The sequence below is a fragment of the Zootoca vivipara genome, chromosome 7 (genome assembly GCF_965207765.1).
Source record: "Zootoca vivipara chromosome 7, rZooViv2.hap1.1, whole genome shotgun sequence".
In the NCBI taxonomy this organism is placed as follows: domain Eukaryota; kingdom Metazoa; phylum Chordata; class Lepidosauria; order Squamata; family Lacertidae; genus Zootoca; species Zootoca vivipara.
Window position 1 is genome coordinate 48,699,805 of NC_142590.1, and position 22,046 is coordinate 48,721,850.

The 22,046-nt window shown below is 42.3% G+C and overlaps 1 protein-coding gene across 2 annotated transcripts; it reads right to left on the minus strand.

Annotated features, from left to right (window-relative positions):
* Positions 1 to 515: 515 nt before the first annotated feature.
* On the minus strand, positions 516 to 21,810 carry SARS1 (seryl-tRNA synthetase 1). 2 transcript variants are annotated; one of them, XM_088674136.1, is made up of 11 exons: positions 21,004 to 21,810; positions 12,390 to 12,460; positions 10,883 to 10,963; positions 7,247 to 7,405; positions 5,929 to 6,072; positions 5,521 to 5,676; positions 4,711 to 4,932; positions 3,809 to 3,938; positions 3,267 to 3,424; positions 1,779 to 1,908; positions 516 to 1,208 (listed from the first exon to the last, which is right to left on the minus strand). In XM_088674136.1, exons 2-11 carry the CDS (start codon positions 12,393 to 12,395, stop codon positions 1,051 to 1,053), a joined length of 1,344 nt encoding a protein of 447 aa, XP_088530262.1. In that variant the 5' UTR covers positions 12,396 to 12,460; positions 21,004 to 21,810; the 3' UTR covers positions 516 to 1,050. The 2 variants fall into 2 exon arrangements, with proteins under 2 accessions (XP_088530262.1, XP_034979396.1); XM_035123505.3 differs by lacking the exon at positions 21,004 to 21,810 and adding an exon at positions 14,028 to 14,254.
* Positions 21,811 to 22,046: the final 236 nt, after the last annotated feature.

Consider the following 22,046-nt stretch of genomic DNA (forward strand, 5'->3'; position numbering starts at 1 on the left):
CAAAGAGGAACCTTGTGCAATCTCATATAGGCAACCTGAACAGTTAAGAGGGTAGGATTGAAATTCCAGATTGATAAGGAGCTGGCCAGGAAATACGCATCTATGTTAAAGTTCAAGTCTTTAGGACCAGATTAATTGCATCCTAGGGTGCTTAAATCTTGGTGACATGCACTCTCAATTTCTATCTTTCATCTGATTAGGGACTCCTTCTTGCTATGCAAAGTCCACAAATTATTAAATATTACAATTTGAATGAATTAAATATCCTGAAAATTATGGGATAACTGAGGTAATACAGGCCAAGTTATTATGCTGACATGGACATGCACAAATGTATTTGAAGGCATACTGCTAATAGGCCCAGTACTAGCATAAAAAAAAAGTTGGGTTCTATTAACCCGCATTTCATATCTGCAAACTATGGCCACTTACACATCTGTGTAAAACAGTCTGCTTCATATGTGAGCAGATACAAGCAATGTTGTTAAAGGAATCCAAGAAATACAGAAGTCATAAAATACAACTGAGAACATTTTTTTCAATGCTTGCTTTATTCACCGAGTGCCACCATATCAGGTAAAATCCTATGACTATGCAAAGACTGTCTTTACAGTAAAACGCCACATGCCTATACTTATTTTCCCTTTTGATCTTTGCTTTATCCCAGTGTTGCTTCTGCTCAGCAGAGATTTTCAGCAAATAAACATGATATAGCAGTTTGTTCCCTCTGCTTGGATTTGCAACTAGGGGTTTGAATAGAAACTGTTTCCATGGATAATTAACATAATGTAAGACATACAGACTTCTGGGGTACTGGTCAGCACCTCTAGTGCTTTCCACATTCAATGTGAAAACAAACACCAGTGGATCCTCAGAGCCAGCATGGGAAGGAACATCTTCCCATGCTACAGAGGGTGGAAGCTGAGATGGAAAAGTAACTTGCCCAGGTGACAGGAGGGATGAGACAAAGCAGGAATTCATATCCAGGACCCCCTGCAGCTTTATGCACTAAACTGTGCAATCGCAGAAAAAGTAACACATAGATCCCTTTTAGGGACTGTTCACATCCATGTTCTGCATCTTTCCTTCCAGTGCACAGTCCCCACCAGCCGATTTCTTTTTGCTTCCTTCATGTTGTTTCTTCTGCTTCTTGGAAAGTTCCTGATCAATAGGAGCCGGTTTTACAAATTTTATCATTTCTTTCAGGCCTAAAAGAAGGAGGAAGGCAGAGCAAGATAACAGTGAACACACCAGGGCCAAACCTCTGCAAAGGAAGTATCAACAAGAATCCTCCTTCTATTCGCACACATCACACCAATCTTACACACCAAGTCACCTTGATTAATTTACCCCATGTACTTGAACAAAGTAAAGTAGGTAAGTGTTAGGTACAGCACATCTGAGCTTACCCACCCTTTTCCAGCCAAGGACCAGAGAGACCCACCTGCAGCCTCTTACATATTGCTCCTAAACTGGTGGTGATGCTCTTGGGCACAAAGCTAGCACTCAAAAGAAGTATGACAGAACTTTTGAAATGTTATGGGTCAGTAAAAATAGCAACTGTGATGAATTCTCTCTGATTAGTGTCAAGAGAAGAAACAATGCAGGTCATACTCGATATAACCCTTTACTCTAGACAGGAGGAAATTGTCACAATTGTTTTATGAGTTGAGAAGAGTTGTTAGGCTCAGACAACAAGGACGATTAGACGGTATAAAATACACAATTATGGATGGCTATGGGGAGGGGGAGGGCAACAAGCATTTTCCTTTTATTACCTGGCGGCATGAAGTCCCTTAATTTCTCTGGCACAATGATTCCTTCCTCTGCCTGGTAATTCTCAAGGATGGCACATATAGCACGTGTTGTAGCACACATCGTGGCATTGAGCATATGCACAAACTCCACCTTTGAGGGCAGAACATTTCACGTTCTTAGTATTCTCCAGCAAGGAAAAGCAGCAGCAAGAAAACACGTTTTTGAAGAGGATAAATACCATCTCCAAAATAACCATTCCAATAAACCTAATCTGTCATTCTGTTACTCAGTCATCCGAAAAGGCAGAGCCTTCGGTCTAATAAAGAGTTGTTCCAATTTAGGGACAATACAACTAACATTTTCTAGCTTAACCAATCACTCTGCAACATACTTCCTTATCTAAACATTTTAGAAGCAGCAAGGTAGATTGCACTGTTGGTTGAACTAGATAACACCCTCCTTTTCTGTGATAATTGTGAGAATGAAAATATCTGAGCTTTGCCTTTAAATGTGTTTGTATGAATGTTGGTTTGTTTACTAATGTCCAATATCTGAACACCAAGTAACTATTAGGGGTTGTTTGACTTCACTGGAAAAAGAAAAGGAAAGCCCAATCATTATTCATTCTTCAGGTCTCCATTTCTACACTCTTCATAATTTTAAGGGATTGCGTATTTTACTTTTTTCAGGAAAGCAACCCTTGGGCTCCTTGGTAAAAAAAAGGTAAAGGTAAAGAACCCCTGACAGTTAAGTCTAGTCGTGAATGACTCTGGGGTTGCGGTGCTCATCTTGCTTTCTTGGCCGAGGAAGCCGACGTTTGTCCACAGTTTTTACAGGTCATGTGGCCAGCTTCTGGTGAAACCAGAGCAGCGCCCCGAAATGCCGTTTACCTTCCCGCCAGAGCGGGACCTATTTATCTACTTGCACTTTGACGTGCTTTCGAACTGCAAGGTTGGCAGAAGCTGGGACCAAGCAATGGGAGCTCACCCCATTGTGGGGATTCGAACCACCGACCTTCCGATCGACAAGCCCTAGGTTCAGTAGTTTAGACGACAGCACCACCCGCACCCCAGGGCTCCTTGGTAGCAGTCAGTAAGTCTCAACTGGCAAGTGGACCATTCTCAAACTGGTCACTTCCATGGCAGCATCACAGAAGAAGTAGTGAGAAAAAATGACAGGCAGAAAACCTGGATCTTTATGGGAAATTATGGAAATTAACAGGGCATTTCCAATTTTTGCTAGATCTCCAAAGCCAACATCATTGCCAACTTGTCCCCATAGCAAGGACTCAAAGTTGCAACCTATTGGGACAATCAACTCAGATGGCGAATAGAAAAAACATATCAGACTAAAGCAAAAAAAAAAAAAAGGCAGATGCTTTCCTGAAGGCTACAGTGGGTAATACCAGCACCTTCTTAAGAACCCAAATAATTATTAACTAGAACACCAGTATGTTGTAAATGATGCACCAGGAGAATTGTAGATGTAAAATATACAAAGCAGCCTACTTTGTCCATCATCTTCTTGGTTTGCCCATAACGGATCCGCAGCCGACGTGCCTGGTAGTCAGTGCAGTTCGAGCAAGAAACAAGTTCACGGAAAGCTCCTGAACCTGGGAACCATGCCTCCAAGTCCAGCTTCTTACTGGCAGCATGATTCAAGGAACCTGTAACAACATGAGGTGGTGTTTAGGTACTGATTCAGTGTTCTAATAAGGGGAACTGAAAGATGTGCCTTTCCCACCCCACTCATAGTTTTGGAGATACAGGATGAAACCAAGAGTAACAAGGAGATCTAAGGTAATTTCTCTCAATTAGAGAGTGTGTTAGTCTGGACAATAAGCATGAGTACATGGCTGCATGCTGAGATACTACAGGTCTTACAATTAGAGCAAATAAATCCGGATACAAACGACCAGAGATTACTGGCTGTCAGGTGCAATTGTGTGCACATTTTCTAGGGTGTAAGCTATACTGAACACTGAAAGATTTGACTTTGAGAAACCAAGCATAGATTAGGCTGCTAATTATTTTGGGGGGTATATACATACCTGAGACAATATTCACAATATGGTATGGTATGCCCAGAGATTGATAGAACTCTTCAGCAGTTGCAATCATCTCATCAAACATCTCCCAAGACTTGTTATCATGAGGTGATGCATAGACAAATTGCTCAATCTGGAAAGGGTCAAAAGCAGAAACTTCAGAGCAGGAAACAAACAAACAAACAGCAATCCTTCATAGACAGGAAAAGGAATTTAAATGCCAGAATATAATAATTATACTGTTCTGTGTCTTCTGTCACTTAACATCAACCCCTAAAATCAGTTCCTTTGGGAACAATGCTAGATTCCCAAGCTTTTGACAGCATGAAAAGTCGGGGGGAGGGAAACCCTGCAAATTTTACTAAAGATAGCCTTACCAAGAAAAAAACAATGAAATAAAACTTCTGAACACAATCATAAAATGGAGGTGAATGTAACTCTACAGCCTAATGCAACCAAACACAACTTTCAGTTACCAAACATAAACCAGCTTCTAAGTACTACTGAAACAGAGAAAAATAGCTATCAGCCTCCTACTGAATATAAACAACACTTTCAGTTACCATAAACTGTCTTGTTACAGAAGAACACCAATTTCATTTCGGTTGCCCAATACATTTCAACAATGCAAACTTCTTCAACAGCACATCACTGAAAAAAACACACTATCTGGGAATTCACTCAAGCTATGTTATTATGTGAGTGGAACAACTTCTTTTCAGGCAACTTAACTTTGCTTCCTTCTCCTTCCCCACGTGCCCACCCCACCCTCAAATCTGATCTGGAGGGGAGTGGGGGTCGAGGAGGAAGAGAAGAAGGGGAAGTTCTGTTGTGTGAACAGAAACTGTCGCATCTGTGAAATGAGTAATACAGCCCTGGATTAATAACTTTTGCAACTGCAATACCTTTTCAAATTGGTGCACACGGAAAATGCCTCTGGTATCACGGCCATGTGAACCAACTTCCTGGCGGAAGCAGGTAGACAGCCCAGCGTATTTGATGGGCAGGTCTTCTGGCTTCAGCCATTCATCCCTGTGCAATGCTGCAATTGGCTGTTCAGATGTAGCAATCAGGTATTTCTCATCAATAGTGTTATCATCGCTCTTCTCACTGCCTTTGCCAAGTACCTGAGAAGTAAAAGTTGTTAGTCCATTAGACCAGTCCAGCAAGATGTCATGTACATAGACAAAGCTTCAGTGGACCATTCCAATGGAAGCCCTTGTGGGCTAAATTACTGGTTCACTGAATCATATAATTTCTTCTATGATTGTTTTTCTAAGTTGTTGCTTAGCTACAACTTAGCTACATTAATTACCTTTCATATGAAAACATCACTAACCATTCTGACCCACAATGACAAACAGTAAGTACTTGTGGATCAGAAAATGGGGAAGACATGGCACAATGCCTGTGATGATTAGAAACAATGTTAACAAAACCTTTAACCTATCAACCCAACATTCTTTTTCATTTTCATAAATTATTAGCACTGACTGTGGCTGATGGTAGAAATGCTTCCTAAAGAAGAGTGCAGCAATTTGAAATGAAGGACAAATATTGAAATAGTCAATTATCTGACTGAAAGTTTACCAGCAGTAAAATTCCACGTGGCCCCAGGAACTATGTGATTACACATTAAGGGAAGCAACACAAAACTTTTCTAGAAGCTTATATAGTTTGCTACTAAAACAGTAATTTTATCCTTTCCACCTTACCTTGTAGAGCTCTTCATCAAACTGACTTAGCTGGGCCACTTCCTGCATCACCTCTTTTCTCATGAAGAAAGGGGTATAAACGGGGGTGTAACCTTTGCTAAGCAGTGTCTGCAGAGCATACTGGATGAGAGCTTGCTCTAGAAAAACCAGGGCACCCTATAGAACAACAAAGAAGAAAGTAGGTAAGTGAATATTCTGCTCCCAAGAACCCACATTTTGAAATGGCACTGGCAGGAATGTTGTATTCTGACAGTCTTCTACAGCTTAGGTATTAAACAAGCCACTTTGTGAAGGTGGTGTTTTGGCTTTGAAAAGCAAGGTACAACTTTCAAAATAAGTAAGTTTTCTTCTGGGATTCCAATTCTCCCAGTCCTATAAATAGCAATGATTAAGAAGTTAAGTTCTCACCTTTAGAAAGTATCCTCTGCTTCCAGCAACAATGGCTCCCTTTTCTCCCTCATAGCCATCCACCATGACAACCAAGTCCACGTGAGAATACTTCTTCCTCACTGTGCAGTCTCCCCATAGCCTCTCCACTTTGTTATCTGCATCCTACCCATGTGATAAAAAGGGAGAAAGACTTTGAACATCCCAACAGAAACAATATCAATTCCAAGCCAATTATCTCATCCATGATTTAATTGTATATGTTCACATGCACAATCCTGGCTGGTATTTGCTTGCACAGTAACACTTACAATTGCCAGAAACTTCCTGCACTGCACTTGCTCTCTACTTGTGGCATGCTGCCATCTGCATCCCATAGGCTGATTGAAGAGAAGGTGGTGTGTGGGTTTGCTCTGCCCTGGAGAAGGGGCTGAGAGGCAGAGGAAGCAAGGAATAGATCTGATGGTCTTTTACATAGCTGCCAAGTTTTCCCTTTTCTCGCGAGGAAGCCTATTCAGCATAAGGGAAAATCCCTTTAAAAAAGGGATAACTTGGCAGCTATGCTTTTAGTCTCCTGCAGGGCTGTCACAGAAGCACCCGGCAACTCTCTTAAGTGCTTTCAAAACTACTACTTGCCAACAACTGGAATGAGTATGACGTCTCCATAGCAACACTCTTAGGCAATTATTCCAATGCAAAATCCAACCAGCCCGGTATTGTATCAGACCCACTTAATAGTATTATTAAACGAAAAATGGTCTTGTTGGACAAATGGTTGATTCCAAGCCACACATCATGGGTAGGATTCACCTAAGGGGGCCTGTTAGTGGAAGCCTAATGCAGGGACTTTCACTTGCACAATGGGCCTTCCTGTTGCATGAGACCTGCACCCCCTGGAATTGGCTCAGGGGGGTGGATGGGTGTCAGGAGAACCGCCAGAATAGCACATGAGGGAGGGGAGACTGTTCCACCTGGCAGGTTGATATGCTTGCACAGATGCGACATTTGTAATACCATGATGTTGAATTCCAGCCTAAGTCTGTTTCCCATACATTTCCTAAACAAGATATCAGGGTTTTGTGCTTATTTGCGATTCCCCCCCCCCAATTTGTGACTTTCTTTTCTATGGGGAACACTGTTTTAGAATACAAATTGCATACACTTCTCAACCTCCTCACTTAGGATGTACTGTCTCACACCCTCAGGACTTTATACCTTCAGCTTGCTGTCTCCCCACCCTACCAGCAGAACAGTTAATAGTGATGCATAAGGCTGTGACAACCAAACCACACACTGTCTCTCATGCACATTTATATAAAAGTGTGGAATTTGCTCCTACCTCATCATTACTGATTGGCACAGAGGGATGAAGGAGATTTCCAATTTCTCTAAGGTTTTCAAACCGCTCTGCCTCTAGCTTCAAGCGCTCTTCATCACAGTTCAGTATTGCTTCATCAATTAGAAGACGAACTTTCTTTATTTGGCTTACTTGAAGACCCTGAAACACAAAAGTGGGCCTAATATAAGAAATATAAGAAAAGAATAATATCTTGTGAAAATAGACACATCCATTTTTTGGAAACCATTATTCTATCAACTTCAGTTTCACATTTCAGCCGCTGGTCTAGCATCACCAAAAACCAAAATTGGTTCTATGGGACTCAGGGTAAAGGCAATACCTAGTTTACTACCAACAGAAGCTCAGATAAGATCTTTGGCTCACACATGGAAAACCTCATCAAGGACTAGCTTTGCATTATGCATTACATACATATAAGTCTTAAAGGTAAAGGGACCCCTGATCATTAGGTCCAGTTGCGGATGACTCTGGGGTTGCGGTGCTCATCTCGCTTTACTGGCCGAGGGAGCCGGCCTACAGCTTCCGGGTCATGTGGTCAGCACGACTAAGCCGCTTCTGGAGAACCAGAACAGTGCACGGAAACGGCATTTACCTTCCCGCCGGAGCGGTAGCTATTTATCTACTTGCACTTTGACATGCTTTCGAACTGCTAGGTTGGCAGGAGCAGGGACCGAGCAACGGGAGCTCACCCCGCGATGGGGATTCGAACCGCCGACCTTCTGATCGGCAAGCCCTAGGCTCAGTGGTTTAACCCACAGCGCCACCCGCATCCCGCTCCTATATAAGTCTTAGAGTGGCACAAATTGGGGGCCAAAGGACAAGACAATGGTTGGTGGATGATGTTCTGATCCAAAACTCATGTCAGCACAGTATCCCATGCAAGAATGCTTTGTGCTACTGCTCAGTTTTTATTATCGTAACAGAAGATTGGGCTCCCCAATAAAATACCATACAGTGGAGGGTATCTGTTCAGGACCACAGCAAGCCAGCGGTGTCCTTTTCCAAGGTACTCCATTCCACCATCACCCTGCTAACTGTCAGCATTTTGTGCCCACTAAACAAGCTCATTGGGATGCTCTGGGGTTCCTCCCCTTACGCCCCGTCCTCACTTTTTGGGACATCTGGAAACCTTGGTGTTTTCCAAAGCCTGCTGATGCTTATCTCTTGTGCATGGACAATGCTGTTTTGGCTGCGTAAATACCTACACTCAGAAAGCATGTTTACTATTAGTATATATAGGATCTTTCTCACTTCAGAGTGTGCTTGCTAACAAAAGGTGCCAATTGGCATACGAAGCTCTCTACCTATCTTCTTCACCATTTTTTTGCTTTTATGACAAAATGAGTAATGCAACAAGAAGCATGGCAAATTGTTTACTTATTAAAATCCTCTGCCAACACATTTTATTCCTATTGTCAGGGTGGCTTACTAGTCAAATGCAAAATGAAGCAATAATTAAAATAACATAACCAACAAATATCAGCAGAAAAACAACAATCCAAAATAACAACCCTATAAAAAACCAGAGGTATAAAATACTTTGGCATGTCACTGAAAGGAATAAAATGAGGAAGCAAGTTCTAGGGCAGAGGTCCGCTATCACAGTATAGTAGAGCTGAACATACAACAGATGGTAAATTAACTGCTCAGATATACAGCTTTTATAGGATTTGTAGTAGCAGCTACAAGGCTGCAGTGTGAGGGAGAAATTCTGTGACTTGTGGAGTTATCAAAATGGCAGAAGATGTATGCCCAGCAGCTGGTGCCTGGACAAATGATTGTGCAAAGGAGGAGGCTTACTTTCTTATTCATTTTTTTACTACAACTGCACAGACAGTACAAGCTGTGCTTCCTATTGAATATCTGCATTGGCTTATTCTACACCTAGAGAAGCAGCTGCTGCTGGGACAATAGCAAGTATGAAATCTTTGTGATGATCTATTGCTTGATAGTAAACACACACCCTTTAAAAAAATATATATTGTTACACTTATAGCCAGCTTTTCTCTAAGGACCTCCAGGTGGTGTACATGTTTCTCCTTCACCATTTTATATTCAAAACAACCCTATGAAGTAGGTTATACTGTGAGATAGTGGTGGCCCAAAGTCACCCCACTATAAATTGTTCCAGTAGCTTAAGAGGACTTACTGTTTTTAGTTCAGTGCTCACACCTTAAGAGTGCTTTTCATATGACAGTCGAATATAATCTAAAATCTTCCCAATGTAATTTTAGAGTTAATTTGAGGTTTCTCAGGACCACCAGCATAACAACTGTACTGAATACAGGTTAACAGTTCAACAAAATGTGTCTGGCTATATATGGAAGCAGGAGTATAGTATACACAACAGATTCAGTCCTCAATAAGTCAGAAACAAAGTTAAGTAATAAATATGTTCCAAAAATCCTCATTTTTTATTATAGACTTATTTATTACAATGTAATTGTAATATATACAAACATTCTGATACATAATAAAACCTTAATGGGCCAAATCCTAGACAATATAAGGAAGACACAATACTTCTCCTTAAACTCCAATTGCAAACAACTGTCCTGAATAAACAATTTATTATTCTTCAATATAGCTATTAATACAAACTTTTCAAGGCCAATTAATAAAACCAAAAATCTTTATCTTTTTTCCTACAGATTCAAAGGTTCTGGTATATGTGCATACACTCATACAGGGAACCTATATACTTTCCATCCTGGGACAAATATGAGCTTTGGAGAGGAAAGTGAGAATTTAGTTAGGAAAGGGTGCAGAGGGAAATGGTTAAACAATTTCCTTTAGCATTGTTTCCACAATCCAATTCCTTCCACAGACACCTTTGATCTAAAAAATGCAGCAGGAGACGTGACTGCAGATCTCCTGACATCTTATCTAGTTTGGTCCTTATTCTTCTCCTACATTTTCATTCACTATGCTAGGGTAAATTAGCCGTCGCTGTTGGCAAGTATAGTGACCAGAGTTTTCTTCCCAGGTTGACATGTGGGGATCATCCCAGCAGTTATGCAGCAAATCCACCCCTCCCTTAGCTCCAAGAATTGGAAGAATGCTGGGAATAGTTTGGCTCCAGTGCTGCCAAGGCAATTGGTCCATGCAGAGCTGAACCAGCTATACCACTCCCCTCTGTTCTACAGCAGGAAGGGGAGATGAGGAGCTTCCTAAACCTCAGCATCCATAGCTGCTTGACTGAGCAGTGGACAACAGGCAAGCCTCACGGTTCTCTTGCCCATGAGAAAAGGATGAATTAGCAGAGTGAGGGGGAAATTATAGATCCACCCCTCCTCACAAAATTGTATTTCAGCTCAGGGTATAAGAGAGGTGAAAAAACACACTTTAAAAACCACTAGCTAACCTGCATAGGGAGAGAATTACTACAGCTCCAACATTAGAGAACAGTGGGTAACTGAAAAAATTAATACAGAATACAATCAGAATCAGAATGCAATTAACATATTTTCTTGTTCACACACACTCCTCACCCAATCTGAAGCCGCACAAGTGAAATGTGTTAGGGGAAAAGCAAACACCAGAGTATATTTCACAAATACAATACACTGTAAACCAGTGAATAGTCAAGTAGGAAACTAGTTGAAAATAACTTACTGCTAAGATGTCTGCTGTAAGTTCATCGATATTTTGTGCATTTTCTGGGATGTGATCATCATTTCCTACTGGCTCTTTTTTCTATATATGTAGAAATACAAAAAAGCAATCAATTGGCAAATAAAAAGCAATAGAACAAAAAATTCTACAAATGCAGCTTGAAGGACAACCTGCCTAGATCACTCGTTTCCATTTCCTTGTAAAGATCCATCATACATATCATCGCCATGTTCTCTCTCAGCAATTCCTGGAGTGCTCTAATGTGGCTGAGGACAGAATGACCCCTTCAAAGTTCCACATGGTCATGACTAACTAAGGGAAGCCCCCCCTTCATATGAAGGAAGCCCCCCTTCATATACACAATTCCATTTTTGCCACCACCAGAGTGCTCTGGACAGGTGGAATATTACAATCTGCTCTTCAGGGCAGTGCAGAGGACTTTGTGTAGAAGCAGCCTCTGATGCCATCATTTCCATTGTAAAGCCCTGCAAGCCTGAGGAGTAAAACTGGGGAAAGGAAGGGCTGGGGGGAAATAAAGTTTTCCAATGGGTGTTATTGGTCTCTGTGTGTAGTGTATGTGTGTCCTGCATGCCTGTGCAAGGATGGTGGTGTACATGTCCATTTTAGCCACACCCACTTTTACTTTGGCCATGATGACCTTGCAGGCATGGTCAAAAGGTAATGCAGCCTTTGGGCAGAAGAGGGTACCACCCCTGCCGTAAACAAACAAATCTGGTATCACCCTTTATTTTTTCAACACAGTATCAATTGGAAATAATGACAAAGTACTCTTTCAGAAGTGTTAAATTAATAATTTGGAGATACTAAATCCACTTCATAAGTAAAAGAGAAGGCCTGTCTCCTGATCCTGCCAACACGTGTGGGCCCTCACTATCATTACATGCCCATTTGTGGAACTCCCTCTCATAAGAGGCAATGTTATCCCACTCTTTACTTAAAATGCAATTCTTTTCTCAGGGATTTAGCTGCAAGGATTAAAGTCTTAGTATCTGTATTTTACAACTGCTACTGAGGGGCCCGTAGGTTTGTCATTTTATTGTACTGTATTTATATATATTTTGTACACTCCCCTCAGATTCTGTGTATGAAAGGCTGTTTGAAAGTCCAGTAAATAAATAAAACTCGCTTTCCCCTCACCCAGTTCTAAGCAATTCTATCTCATTGCTTGGTGGGAAGAAATCAGACTGTGATCCTAAGATGATAGTGGGCTCAATTCAGCTTGACAGCTTCTTTGTGTTTTAGTGTTCTGTAATATTAAAATTAATAGTATAGTTGAGCATACTGCCACAATCATCATCCTCTCAGAAATACCACTTTTCTTCTGGGCAGCTCCCAATCTGTCAAGCCATTTATTTCCCTAATGGTGTTTTTCATGCCACTTATTGAACTCTACATCTTTTCTAGCACAGTTAATCACAAAACAAAATGGCATACATCATAGTGTTTTTGATAACTAATCAGAAGCTGTGATTCCAATAAATCGCACCTTCATTTTCTCGCCTATAGTTTTGCTGCAAAGGTTCTTCAGTTTGTTCAGATTGTCTGCACGGAATCTGCCTGGAAGGAAAACATTTGAAAAAATGCTAAGAGGCATCTACATTGAAAGGATAAGTTTCTACACAAAAGTCTATTGAACTATCTGGCTGCTGCTACTACTATGGGTGTAGCACAGATTAAAATACATTCATTCTGTTAAACTGAAGATTTTATCTTATATTATGCATGATACTGTACTGCGCAAAAGTTACAATACCCAGACAACCTCTAAGAAAGGACAGTAGATTGTAAAGTATTATGGGAAGTGATGGCATATACTTTTTCTCAGTACAGTATATTCTTTTTAATTTCAGCAAGAAGTTGCAATTCAGAGGCCTGCAAATACTGAACACTCCCACACTACCAAAGGAAGCAGCTTCTGATTCTGAACACTCATTATGATTTTTGCATGGTAAAGTAAAATGAAGATTAGCTTAAATTGAATATCTCATTTTAATTTTAGTTGTTATTGTTGCTGGATATATATATTTCAAAGTATTGCTCATCCTACTTGCAGGATTTCCATATACAGACAGCAGGCAACGCTGTACTTTATGGCAATGCTTTACTTGAAAACTGCTAAAGGTCTTGGCAAATGATTTTTCTGCTCATTACAGCAACTGAAACACACTCTGCTAGATGCTGTATAACTTTTAATTCTATTTTGATGACTTCTTTTATTTATTTTATCTTGTATTTTATTGTATTACAATTTGAATTCTATATCATTTTATAGACTCTTCAGTACTCGCATACTGGAGATATTGAAAATGAAGATTAGGAGAGATGGTATGGGGCATAGGATCATATGGTGAACCTCCATCCGATTCTAAACGAGTAGCAGTTGTCTCAGGCACCTGAAGTGACCCATTCCATTTCCTCCCACTCATTTTCTGGTTAGAGGGAATAAAGCACATCTTTCACCGCAGGCAATATTACCAACACTTTGTCACAATGTAAAGCACAATGTAAAAGGCATTTAACACAAGTTATCAAAATCGTTGGCAAAGAAACATGCCCACTGAAAATGAAGCAGTGCTGCGGCTGATATGAGCTCTAGATACCGGTAGAGTGCCAGAGTCACTTTCTATGATGCTGGTTACAGCAGGATTGCATCAGACTAGGCAGCACCAATGCCTGAACAGCGTCCTGCCAAATCGCAAGCCCGTCCATTTAAAGGGCAATGCAGCTGTGAAACGCCAGAGAAGACGGCGAAGAGGAGAGGAAAACCCTAACTGGGAAATACAATTAAAACAACAACACCCTACACTTTTTGGGGGGCGTTTGCCCAGAAGACAGATGGGAGCGCCCTGAAGCCCTATGAAGGGATGACTTCCCCCGATGTCTCAAAAGAGCCACTCCAAACCTGCCCTTCGACCGGGGCCTAGAAATAAAACGCGGCTCCTGAAAGAGGCAGCGTGAAAGAGGTTCAAGGAAGAAACGTGAGGATGGGGAGACACGTGTCGGGGTCGCAAAGGCCCCCTTAGGCTGACTGCTGGGGCGTCGCTCTTTCTCTTCTTCCTCTTTCCTAACGACACCCCTACACCTTATCTGACACCCCCCTACACCCCCCCACCGCCCCACGTACATCTCCGCCAGGCCCCGTCGGCGGCCACCAGCGCGTCCACCAGCTCCGGGTCCTTGAAGCGCTTCCGCTGCGTTTCCCGCACAAGCTCGGGGTCGCCGCCTTTGTCGGCGCGGAAGAGGTCCAGGTCGAGCACCATGGCGCCGGAGGGCAGCGACTCTAAGCCGAAAGGCGAGGGAGCGGCGCCGGCTCAGGACAGAGGAGGAAGACGCTCGGCAGCCAGCAAGCCCGTCAGGCGGAAAGCGACAGGAGAGCCCGGCGAGGCCACGCGTGCGCACTGCGAACGCGGAGGGGCGTGGGAATGGCGCTGCGCGTGCGCAGAACATTCCGACGTAAAGGAGGAGCCTCGCGCAGGGCGGGCGTTGGGTGCTTAGAGCAGTTTTGGGAGGGCACGCGCTGAGCGTGGCGCTTGCTCAGGCGGGCTGCGGGTGCTCTGCAAAGCGGAGCTGGGATGGTCCGGCCAGGCTTCCGTGCTGAGTGAGGGCTCGTCAGGGTTACAAAGCAAGACTAGCGCGCATAGCTGCCAAGTTTTCCCTTTTCTCGCGAGGAAGCCTATTCAGCATAAGGGAAAATCCCTTAAAAAAAGGGATAACTTGGCAGCTATGGACTAGCGTACAGCGCAGAAGAGAAAGAGAGAAAAGGAGAGCTCTAGGGTGGGCAGCAATTGCTAACGCTGAAGATAAGAGCCCAGTGAGGACTTGGCTGGTTTGAGCACTGTGAGTCAGCGAGCGGGGCCTTCCTTACAAGTAAGCATTCCTTACATGTATGAATACTCTTATATAAAAAACCTTCTGCATATAGAACACTTGCAAGTTAGGGACACTTCCATTATTCAGTTGTAGTGGAGCAAGAGACAAGTTTTACCCATTGTCTGGGGATAGGCAATTTGTAGTAAGATCACAAATTTTATGACCTTTTTGTTTTTTTTAATACCTAAAATTATTTGCTTATTAGGGGCTGCCCCATGTTTTATTCAAAAAAATTGCTTTACACAGGTAACTACCATAGTTATAAAAATTTTCGAAAGTAGGGGGCCCATAACTTGGCTTTTGAAAAATAAGGAGTCATCAGTACGTAATTCGCTTCAATTGGGAACCACTGGTTTAGACCACAGCACCACCCATGTATTTACCCTATTGGTAAATACAGCTGTTACAAAGACAGTCTCCAACACACAAGGGAAAACTACCCTTCCTTTGAGGTTTTTAAGGAGATGTTGGGTGGCCATTTGTCGGGTATGATCCTGCATTGGAGGGGATTCGAGTAGATAACCCTTAGGATCCCTTCCAACTCTACAATTCTATGAAATAAAGAACAATAATCTGATCCTATGCTTTCCAGCACATAGCTGGCCTAGATGGACAACAGTTGTTTTAATAATACTTGCACTCCCTGTTTCAGGGACAGCATTACTAGGTTTACTGCAATCTCATGGAGCTCAATGATCCTACCCTTCCTTCCAAAAGGGCCCAAAGTCATCAGGTTGTTACCTCCCCGTTTAGGACATGTCTCAAGATGCTACAATTGATGCCTTGCAGCTGTTTTGAATGTGTACAACTTGCAGCTTTGGTTGTTGCTAAAGCAAGAAGTGCTACATGTATTTAATTTTTTTTTAAGGTAAAATGGTAGCATGCATGCACAACACCCACAATCACAACAGCATTGAAAAAGCAGACTTTTATGAAGCCTAATGGTTCTACAAGCCACAGGCAAACATTAATTTAAAAAAGCAGTTCTAGCATTTAAGCTAAATGCTCTTGGTCCTTTTTTTTATCTCGAGGACCTGACTGTTTTATTGGATAAGAATGTGCACAATAAAACAATTCTCTTCCATATCTAAAACCATTAGCTATTGCATGGTCTTGTTCCACTTGTATAAATAGAAGACCTACCTTTAAAGCTATTTCCAAGTATGATGTTGAGTATAGCATACATAATAAACCAAACCAGTGGGTTACTGGTAAATGTTAGTTGCCATATTTATACACCACCAGCAGAAGGGATGTAGCTCAGTAGTGGAACATATGTTTAGCATGTAAAGGGGAAGAGATATCAATCCTTGGTATCTTCAATAGGGCTGCAGAAGACTTCCTTTGGGTAGTGGTTGAGCTCACTGCCAATCCATGTAGACAGTACTGAACTCAGTTGAACATTGGCCAGACTGGGTACAACACAGCTTCCCATGTTTCTAATAAAACCAAGTTGTAGGTTCAGAGTGGGTTTCAATGAGAAGAGGCCTGAGGTTGCTTTTGTGTGTTCTGCCAGAGTGCCTATTACTATGACCAAATTCATAATAGTATAAAAGGAGAAGATTTCAAGACCCTTCAGCTTTAAGGTGCATACTAATAGACAGCACACTGGTAAAAGGAATGGTTAAGCAAATTCATGCCCCATGCTTTTTTGTGTTTGTTTGTTTCACTTAAATGTTTCTTATTCTGTGAGACCAACAGAACTAACAATACAGAGAAAGGAGGCATTTAAGGACTGGCAGTATAGATGCATCTTTTGGTGGGACCATAACACAGTGGCAGAGCATGTGGTTTATAAAAATAGTGTCCCAGCTTCAAACCATAGTATTTTCCGTTAAACACAATCTCACATAGATGGGCCAGGGAAAAAAGAAGATTCCACAACATGCTGCCAGTTAGCACAGCCATAGATACACAGTAGTCGACCCATTGAAATAAATAGCGGACTCATTAAAATTGAGCTAGATGGTTAATTCATCTTGATGTAAAGCAGACCCTATTTAATTTTTATGCTGTTTAATTGTTATAAATGATGCAATAGTGAGAGTTCTGCACCTCTACTTCATCTCCCTTATATCACTCCAAGCAAGAGAGAGATCAGACGAGTTCAGAAGTGTTAATGTTTTTAAACCCAAAAAATGTACATGCAATTCTTGCCTCTAGAAACTATTAAATTCTATTAAAATGATATATAAAAGGAACCCAGCCCATTTTGCATACAGAGCAAGTTAACCTGCAGTTTATCGTCACAAAGCTGAAAAAACACAGTTATATAAATATAATCCAATCAATTCTGTAACATACAGAGTTGCAAAAAATCATTGTCATCCATGTAAGAAAGGTATCATTGTAGTCCCTGAATAGCACTTATAACCTAGTCCACACACACAATAAAAGTCCTTGAAGATTGCTGCTAGGAGAACAACATATCTGGTATGTCAGTCATATCTTACAGATATTGGTTTAATCCATAAACAGTTTCAAGCATGTACAAAATATAGCTAAGACAAAAAGCCAGAATAATAAATCACAACTTCATACAAAAACAGAAGCAGTGATTTTATGAAGTCGTCAAAAGTACCCTTCTGATTTCACTTGATGCTCTGAATTAAATTTAAGAGCAAGTCCAGATAATTAGAGAAGGGACACTGCTGTAAACTCATATAAATGGCACAGGTCAGAAAGTCTGGACACTTCCTATCCTCATTAATAAGTATAGGAGTTAAACAAATAAAAACAAGCATTACTCTTGGATTAGCTCCCTTTGGGGAGCAACTAATACAATCTGGGGTGAGAACGGCACTGAATCTTTATAGGGTGTTGATGCGAAAACTCCACATCCTCGCTGCACCTGCCGCTTCCTGCTCAACCATGAATTCATTCAAAAGTTGGGGTACAGAATACCCACTGCCTGACCATAAGATTCTCTTCTCCACTCCCTGTTGCATCAGCCCCAGTGGTATGAAGTGGTTGAATGTGTTTTACTAGGTGATGTTGCAGGACAGAACCAAGGAAAAGTTGCAAATGTGTTATTCTGGATGTCCAGCTGCCCTCCATAGCTAATAGCCATGGTGTCTATGTCCCACCTCCACTGTCAGATGCTGCGTGTTGCTGGGAAACAACTGTTGTTACTGTGCTTAGGCCCTGCTTGCAGGCTTCCTGGAAGCTTATAGTTTGGCCATGATGAGAACATGAAGCTGGAAGAGATGGGTCTTTGGCTTAACCCAGCAGGGCTGCTCTTATGTTTGCATGCTCAACCAAGTGGATTGTTGCCTTTACCACTCTGACAAAACATCTAATTTTCCAAACCAAAGATTTTGTGGGTTTTTTGCACAACTTACATTTTAAATAAAATGTTTCCTGATCTTTAAGGTCTACTTTGCACCCTTATCTAGATTGTGGCTGGTGCAGATGCCCCCCTCTCCCCCCTCCCCCAAGTTACACTATTGAACAAATGACAGACATACAAACATTAAGCCTATGTGTTATGAAAGCCACAGAACCATCCCAAAGGATTTGTTGCTGCTTTTGTTTCTTCTCTTCAGCATAAACAGCAGAGGGTGAGAATAAGCTTTTTCAGCTTGATGTGAGATGCTTAGGTAAGCTGACCTCTGCAATAGACTCTTGACTTGATTCACACATCTCTTTATGGTATTCTTTCTGCCTAGTGCTAGTTCTGTTTGCATATGACCTTACTTTGGAAACAGCCCTGAGTTTCTCTTTCTTCCTAATTGTGATGAGCAATGGGGAAGCTATCCATCAACACCTTCTTCACCACTGGCAATTTATCAACAGCTTATTACGCTAGGTCCTCTCCCCTATCCTGGGTCTTGAAAACAGGGTGCCACTTTCCACAGTACAGTAGTAGTTTAACTTTTCCTGGCTGTCCCTGAATATATATTTATTGTGTAAAACGATGGAACCAGAGCCCAGAGATTTTCAGGTGTGTTAATATATTTAAAAGAGCCAGTTTCTCTTTCGTGTCCCTTGAGGTCAGTTTTCTCATCCTCTGATGAGCATCTCAGGCTTCCTTAGGCCATAACTTTGGATTACTTTCCAAGTAAAATAAATCTATTCTCCTTCTAATTGAAAACAGTGGCATTTAGCAGTGGCAGTGGCATTTAGGAAAAGCTAGCTGCTGGATTGGTTTCATAGTTGCAGGATTCACTGGTGAAGAAAGAAATCTACTCCTCTTCCAAGGAATAGCCTGAAATCTGACCGTAGAAAAGCTACATTGACATATATCAAAGTTTATGGTACGGTGACATTTCACTGTTGATGTAAGCAGCATTATGCTAAGGGGGAAAACATCCACAAGCCTCCGTAGGGTAACTCGCCAAGTAAAATGCATCCCATCCACCATATAGAGCAGCTCCTCAATTACTCCCTTGTTAAAGGTAAAGGGACCTCTGACAGTTAAGTCCAGTCGCGAACGACTCTGGGGTGTGGTGCTCATCTCGCTTTACAGGCCGAGGGAGCCGGCGTTTGTCCGCAGACAGTTTTTTCCGGGTCATGTGGCCAGCATTAACTACGCCGCTTCTGCCGCAACAGAACACCGACACCAGAGCAGCGCACGGAAACACCGTTTACCCTCCCGCCGGAGCGGTACCTATTAATCTACTTGCACTTTTTGGCATGCTTTCGAAAACAGGGACACTGGCAGGTCATAATACATTGCTATATTCAGCTTTATGTATCCCAAGTTGTACAGGCCTGCTAAGCTGAATAAATAATAACGTAATTATAATAATAATACATCCTACTGGTTAATTGGTGTGCTTTCCATTTAGCTCATTTTTTTCACAGGGCAGCAAAGTGTCATTGACAGTTGCATCCTTGAAGCAACTCCTGCCCCCTCCCTTATCCTGCTGATTTCCCCTTCTCAGTTTCTTTCAAACCACTGCATAGCAGCAATAATTGGGACTTTTGTCTTGAAGTCTGTTAACCTGCGGGTTATTTTTCAGCCTTAGTATGCTTTGATGCAGAGGTACCCACAGCACTATTTGGGGTTCAAGACTGAGATAAATTATGCCCTGAAGTTGCAGGAGGGGGAATTCGCCGATGACCAACAAAGGGTGGCATTCATTGATCACTTAGAGGGTTCTGCCCGGGACTGGGTCCAACCGCTAATTGCGGCTCAAAATGATGCGCTGAAAAGCCTCCAAAAATTTAATGAGGCGATGGATGTAATGTTCACTAGTGAAGCGCAAGCGGACCTGACCAAGGAGATGCTGCTTACTCTGAAGCAAGGCTCTATGTCAGTGCGCAGTTGCTGCTCAAAATTTGCCATGTTGGTCCACAAGCTGGGATGGGACCTGACCTCAGAGCCGGTACAAACCATGTTTTACATGGGGCCTCACCCCGAAGTGAAGGATGAGCTCTCCAAGGGACCCCATCCTAAGGATATGGATGCCTTGAGTAAAGCAGCGCTCTCGGTGGGAGTCAGGCAGGAAGCGTGCTGGAAGGAGAAGCTGGGGGAAGGCGGTGCGTCCTTTTTTCCTACGCTTCCCAGAGAAACCGGCAACAGAGCTCCTGCACCACTTCCCAGAGAAACCGGCATCAGAGCCCCTGCACCACTCTGACCAACAAGTGGAGGAGGGACGGCTCAGGGAGACGCACTGCCCCAGCCAGCCAGGGGAAGAAGGGGCACCGCTCCTTCCGGCGCCCAAATTGAGGCGTGCGCCCAAACGCAGGGCGAAGGGGTGGCGTTTCAGGGTGTCCAAGTTATTATGCTGGCCCCGAAACCAACGGAACCATTGCCAGGTTCTGAGAGTGACTAGGAGGTCATGTTTTCTGCTATCTCTGCACTGTAAATAGTATGCACAATAAAAGCTTTAAAGACAACGGACTGGAGCGTCTTTACTCGGGAGTAGCCACAACAACTCCCTGACAGAAGTGCTTATACTTTATATTTTAACCTGCCAAAAGAAACAGAGATGAAATCAGTCAACATTGGCTTGGCAGTTGTCAGTAATGCTGACTGAATTCAGGAGCAGCCATTTGTAATGTATTCAGTGGCTGTGTTTGGATATAACACTGGATATAAAAAACAAAACCTAATTATTTCTTCACTGTTTGCCAAATAAGAAATTTGCATGCCTAGGCCTTCACAAAATTACATGAGGAAGAATTGTAAAAAAAACAACAACAGAGGGCTGTCCAGGGGTAGGAAGGGATATTTCTGGATAAAGATCAGGCTAGGAAATTGCATAAAATGATAAACATGTTACCTATTTCCCCAGTGAAAGTTGAGGAGCTGGATTTGCTTTAAGCTGAATTCTGTAATTCATGGTCGAGAGCTTTTTTTCTAAAAGCTTTTCCACTCATCCTTGGGCCTGACAGGGAAATGGTTGACTGTTAATCTCCGGCCTCTATTTGCCATGGCATACTTGATAATCACAGCCACTGATCTAACACCTGTAATTCACATAACTTGAAAAGAAGCAAGTATTAATTCTTCTGGTGCTCATGCAGGATAATTGTGCTGGAAGTTCTGCCTGATTCTTGATACTGTGTAAAGTATTATACTTTTGTTCCTCCAAAGGAAAGTGTTCCAATGGGACACGGACAATAGCAGGCATCCCCAAACTGCGGCCCTCCAGATGTTTTGGCCTACAACTCTCATGATCCCTAGCTAATAGGACCAGTGGTCAGGGAAGATGGGAATTGTGGTCCAAAACTTCTGGAGGGCCGAAGTTTGGGGATGCCTGGCCAAAAGGGAGACATTTTCCTGGATGGTAATTCTGAAGTCACATAAAAAATAACACCCGCTGCCCCAATATCCTAGGATCAGAGTTTTCAAGTATTGGAGAAAGTCAGCACAGGGATAAATGATTCCCTTATTGTTTTAAAACTAAAGGTCTACAAACAAGATGCAAGACTGTACAGCATTTCTCCATAAGTCATCGCTATACAAACAGATGAGGAAAATCCAGCTGCTCTATCTAGGCCATAATCCTTTCCATGTTTAAATCATACCCTTTCTAAATGATTGAAGTATACTCTTTCCAGACTGGACCACATGCAGATTCTGCTATGATGGAATTTAGGGAGCCTTTAATGGAATTGTCACTTGCAAAGTCATTGCAGACTGCTCTGGCATAAGAAACAGTCATCCTGTAAAAGTGAGACTGGAGTGCAGAACTTTGCAATTTGAGCCCAATACACTGCATCTCTTCTGAAAGGTTCTTAATGAGGCAGGCAAGCCTCACTACTGTTTGACAAAATATCGTTGCTGCTTTAGCACACTGAGAAAGTATAAGTCAAGTTGGTG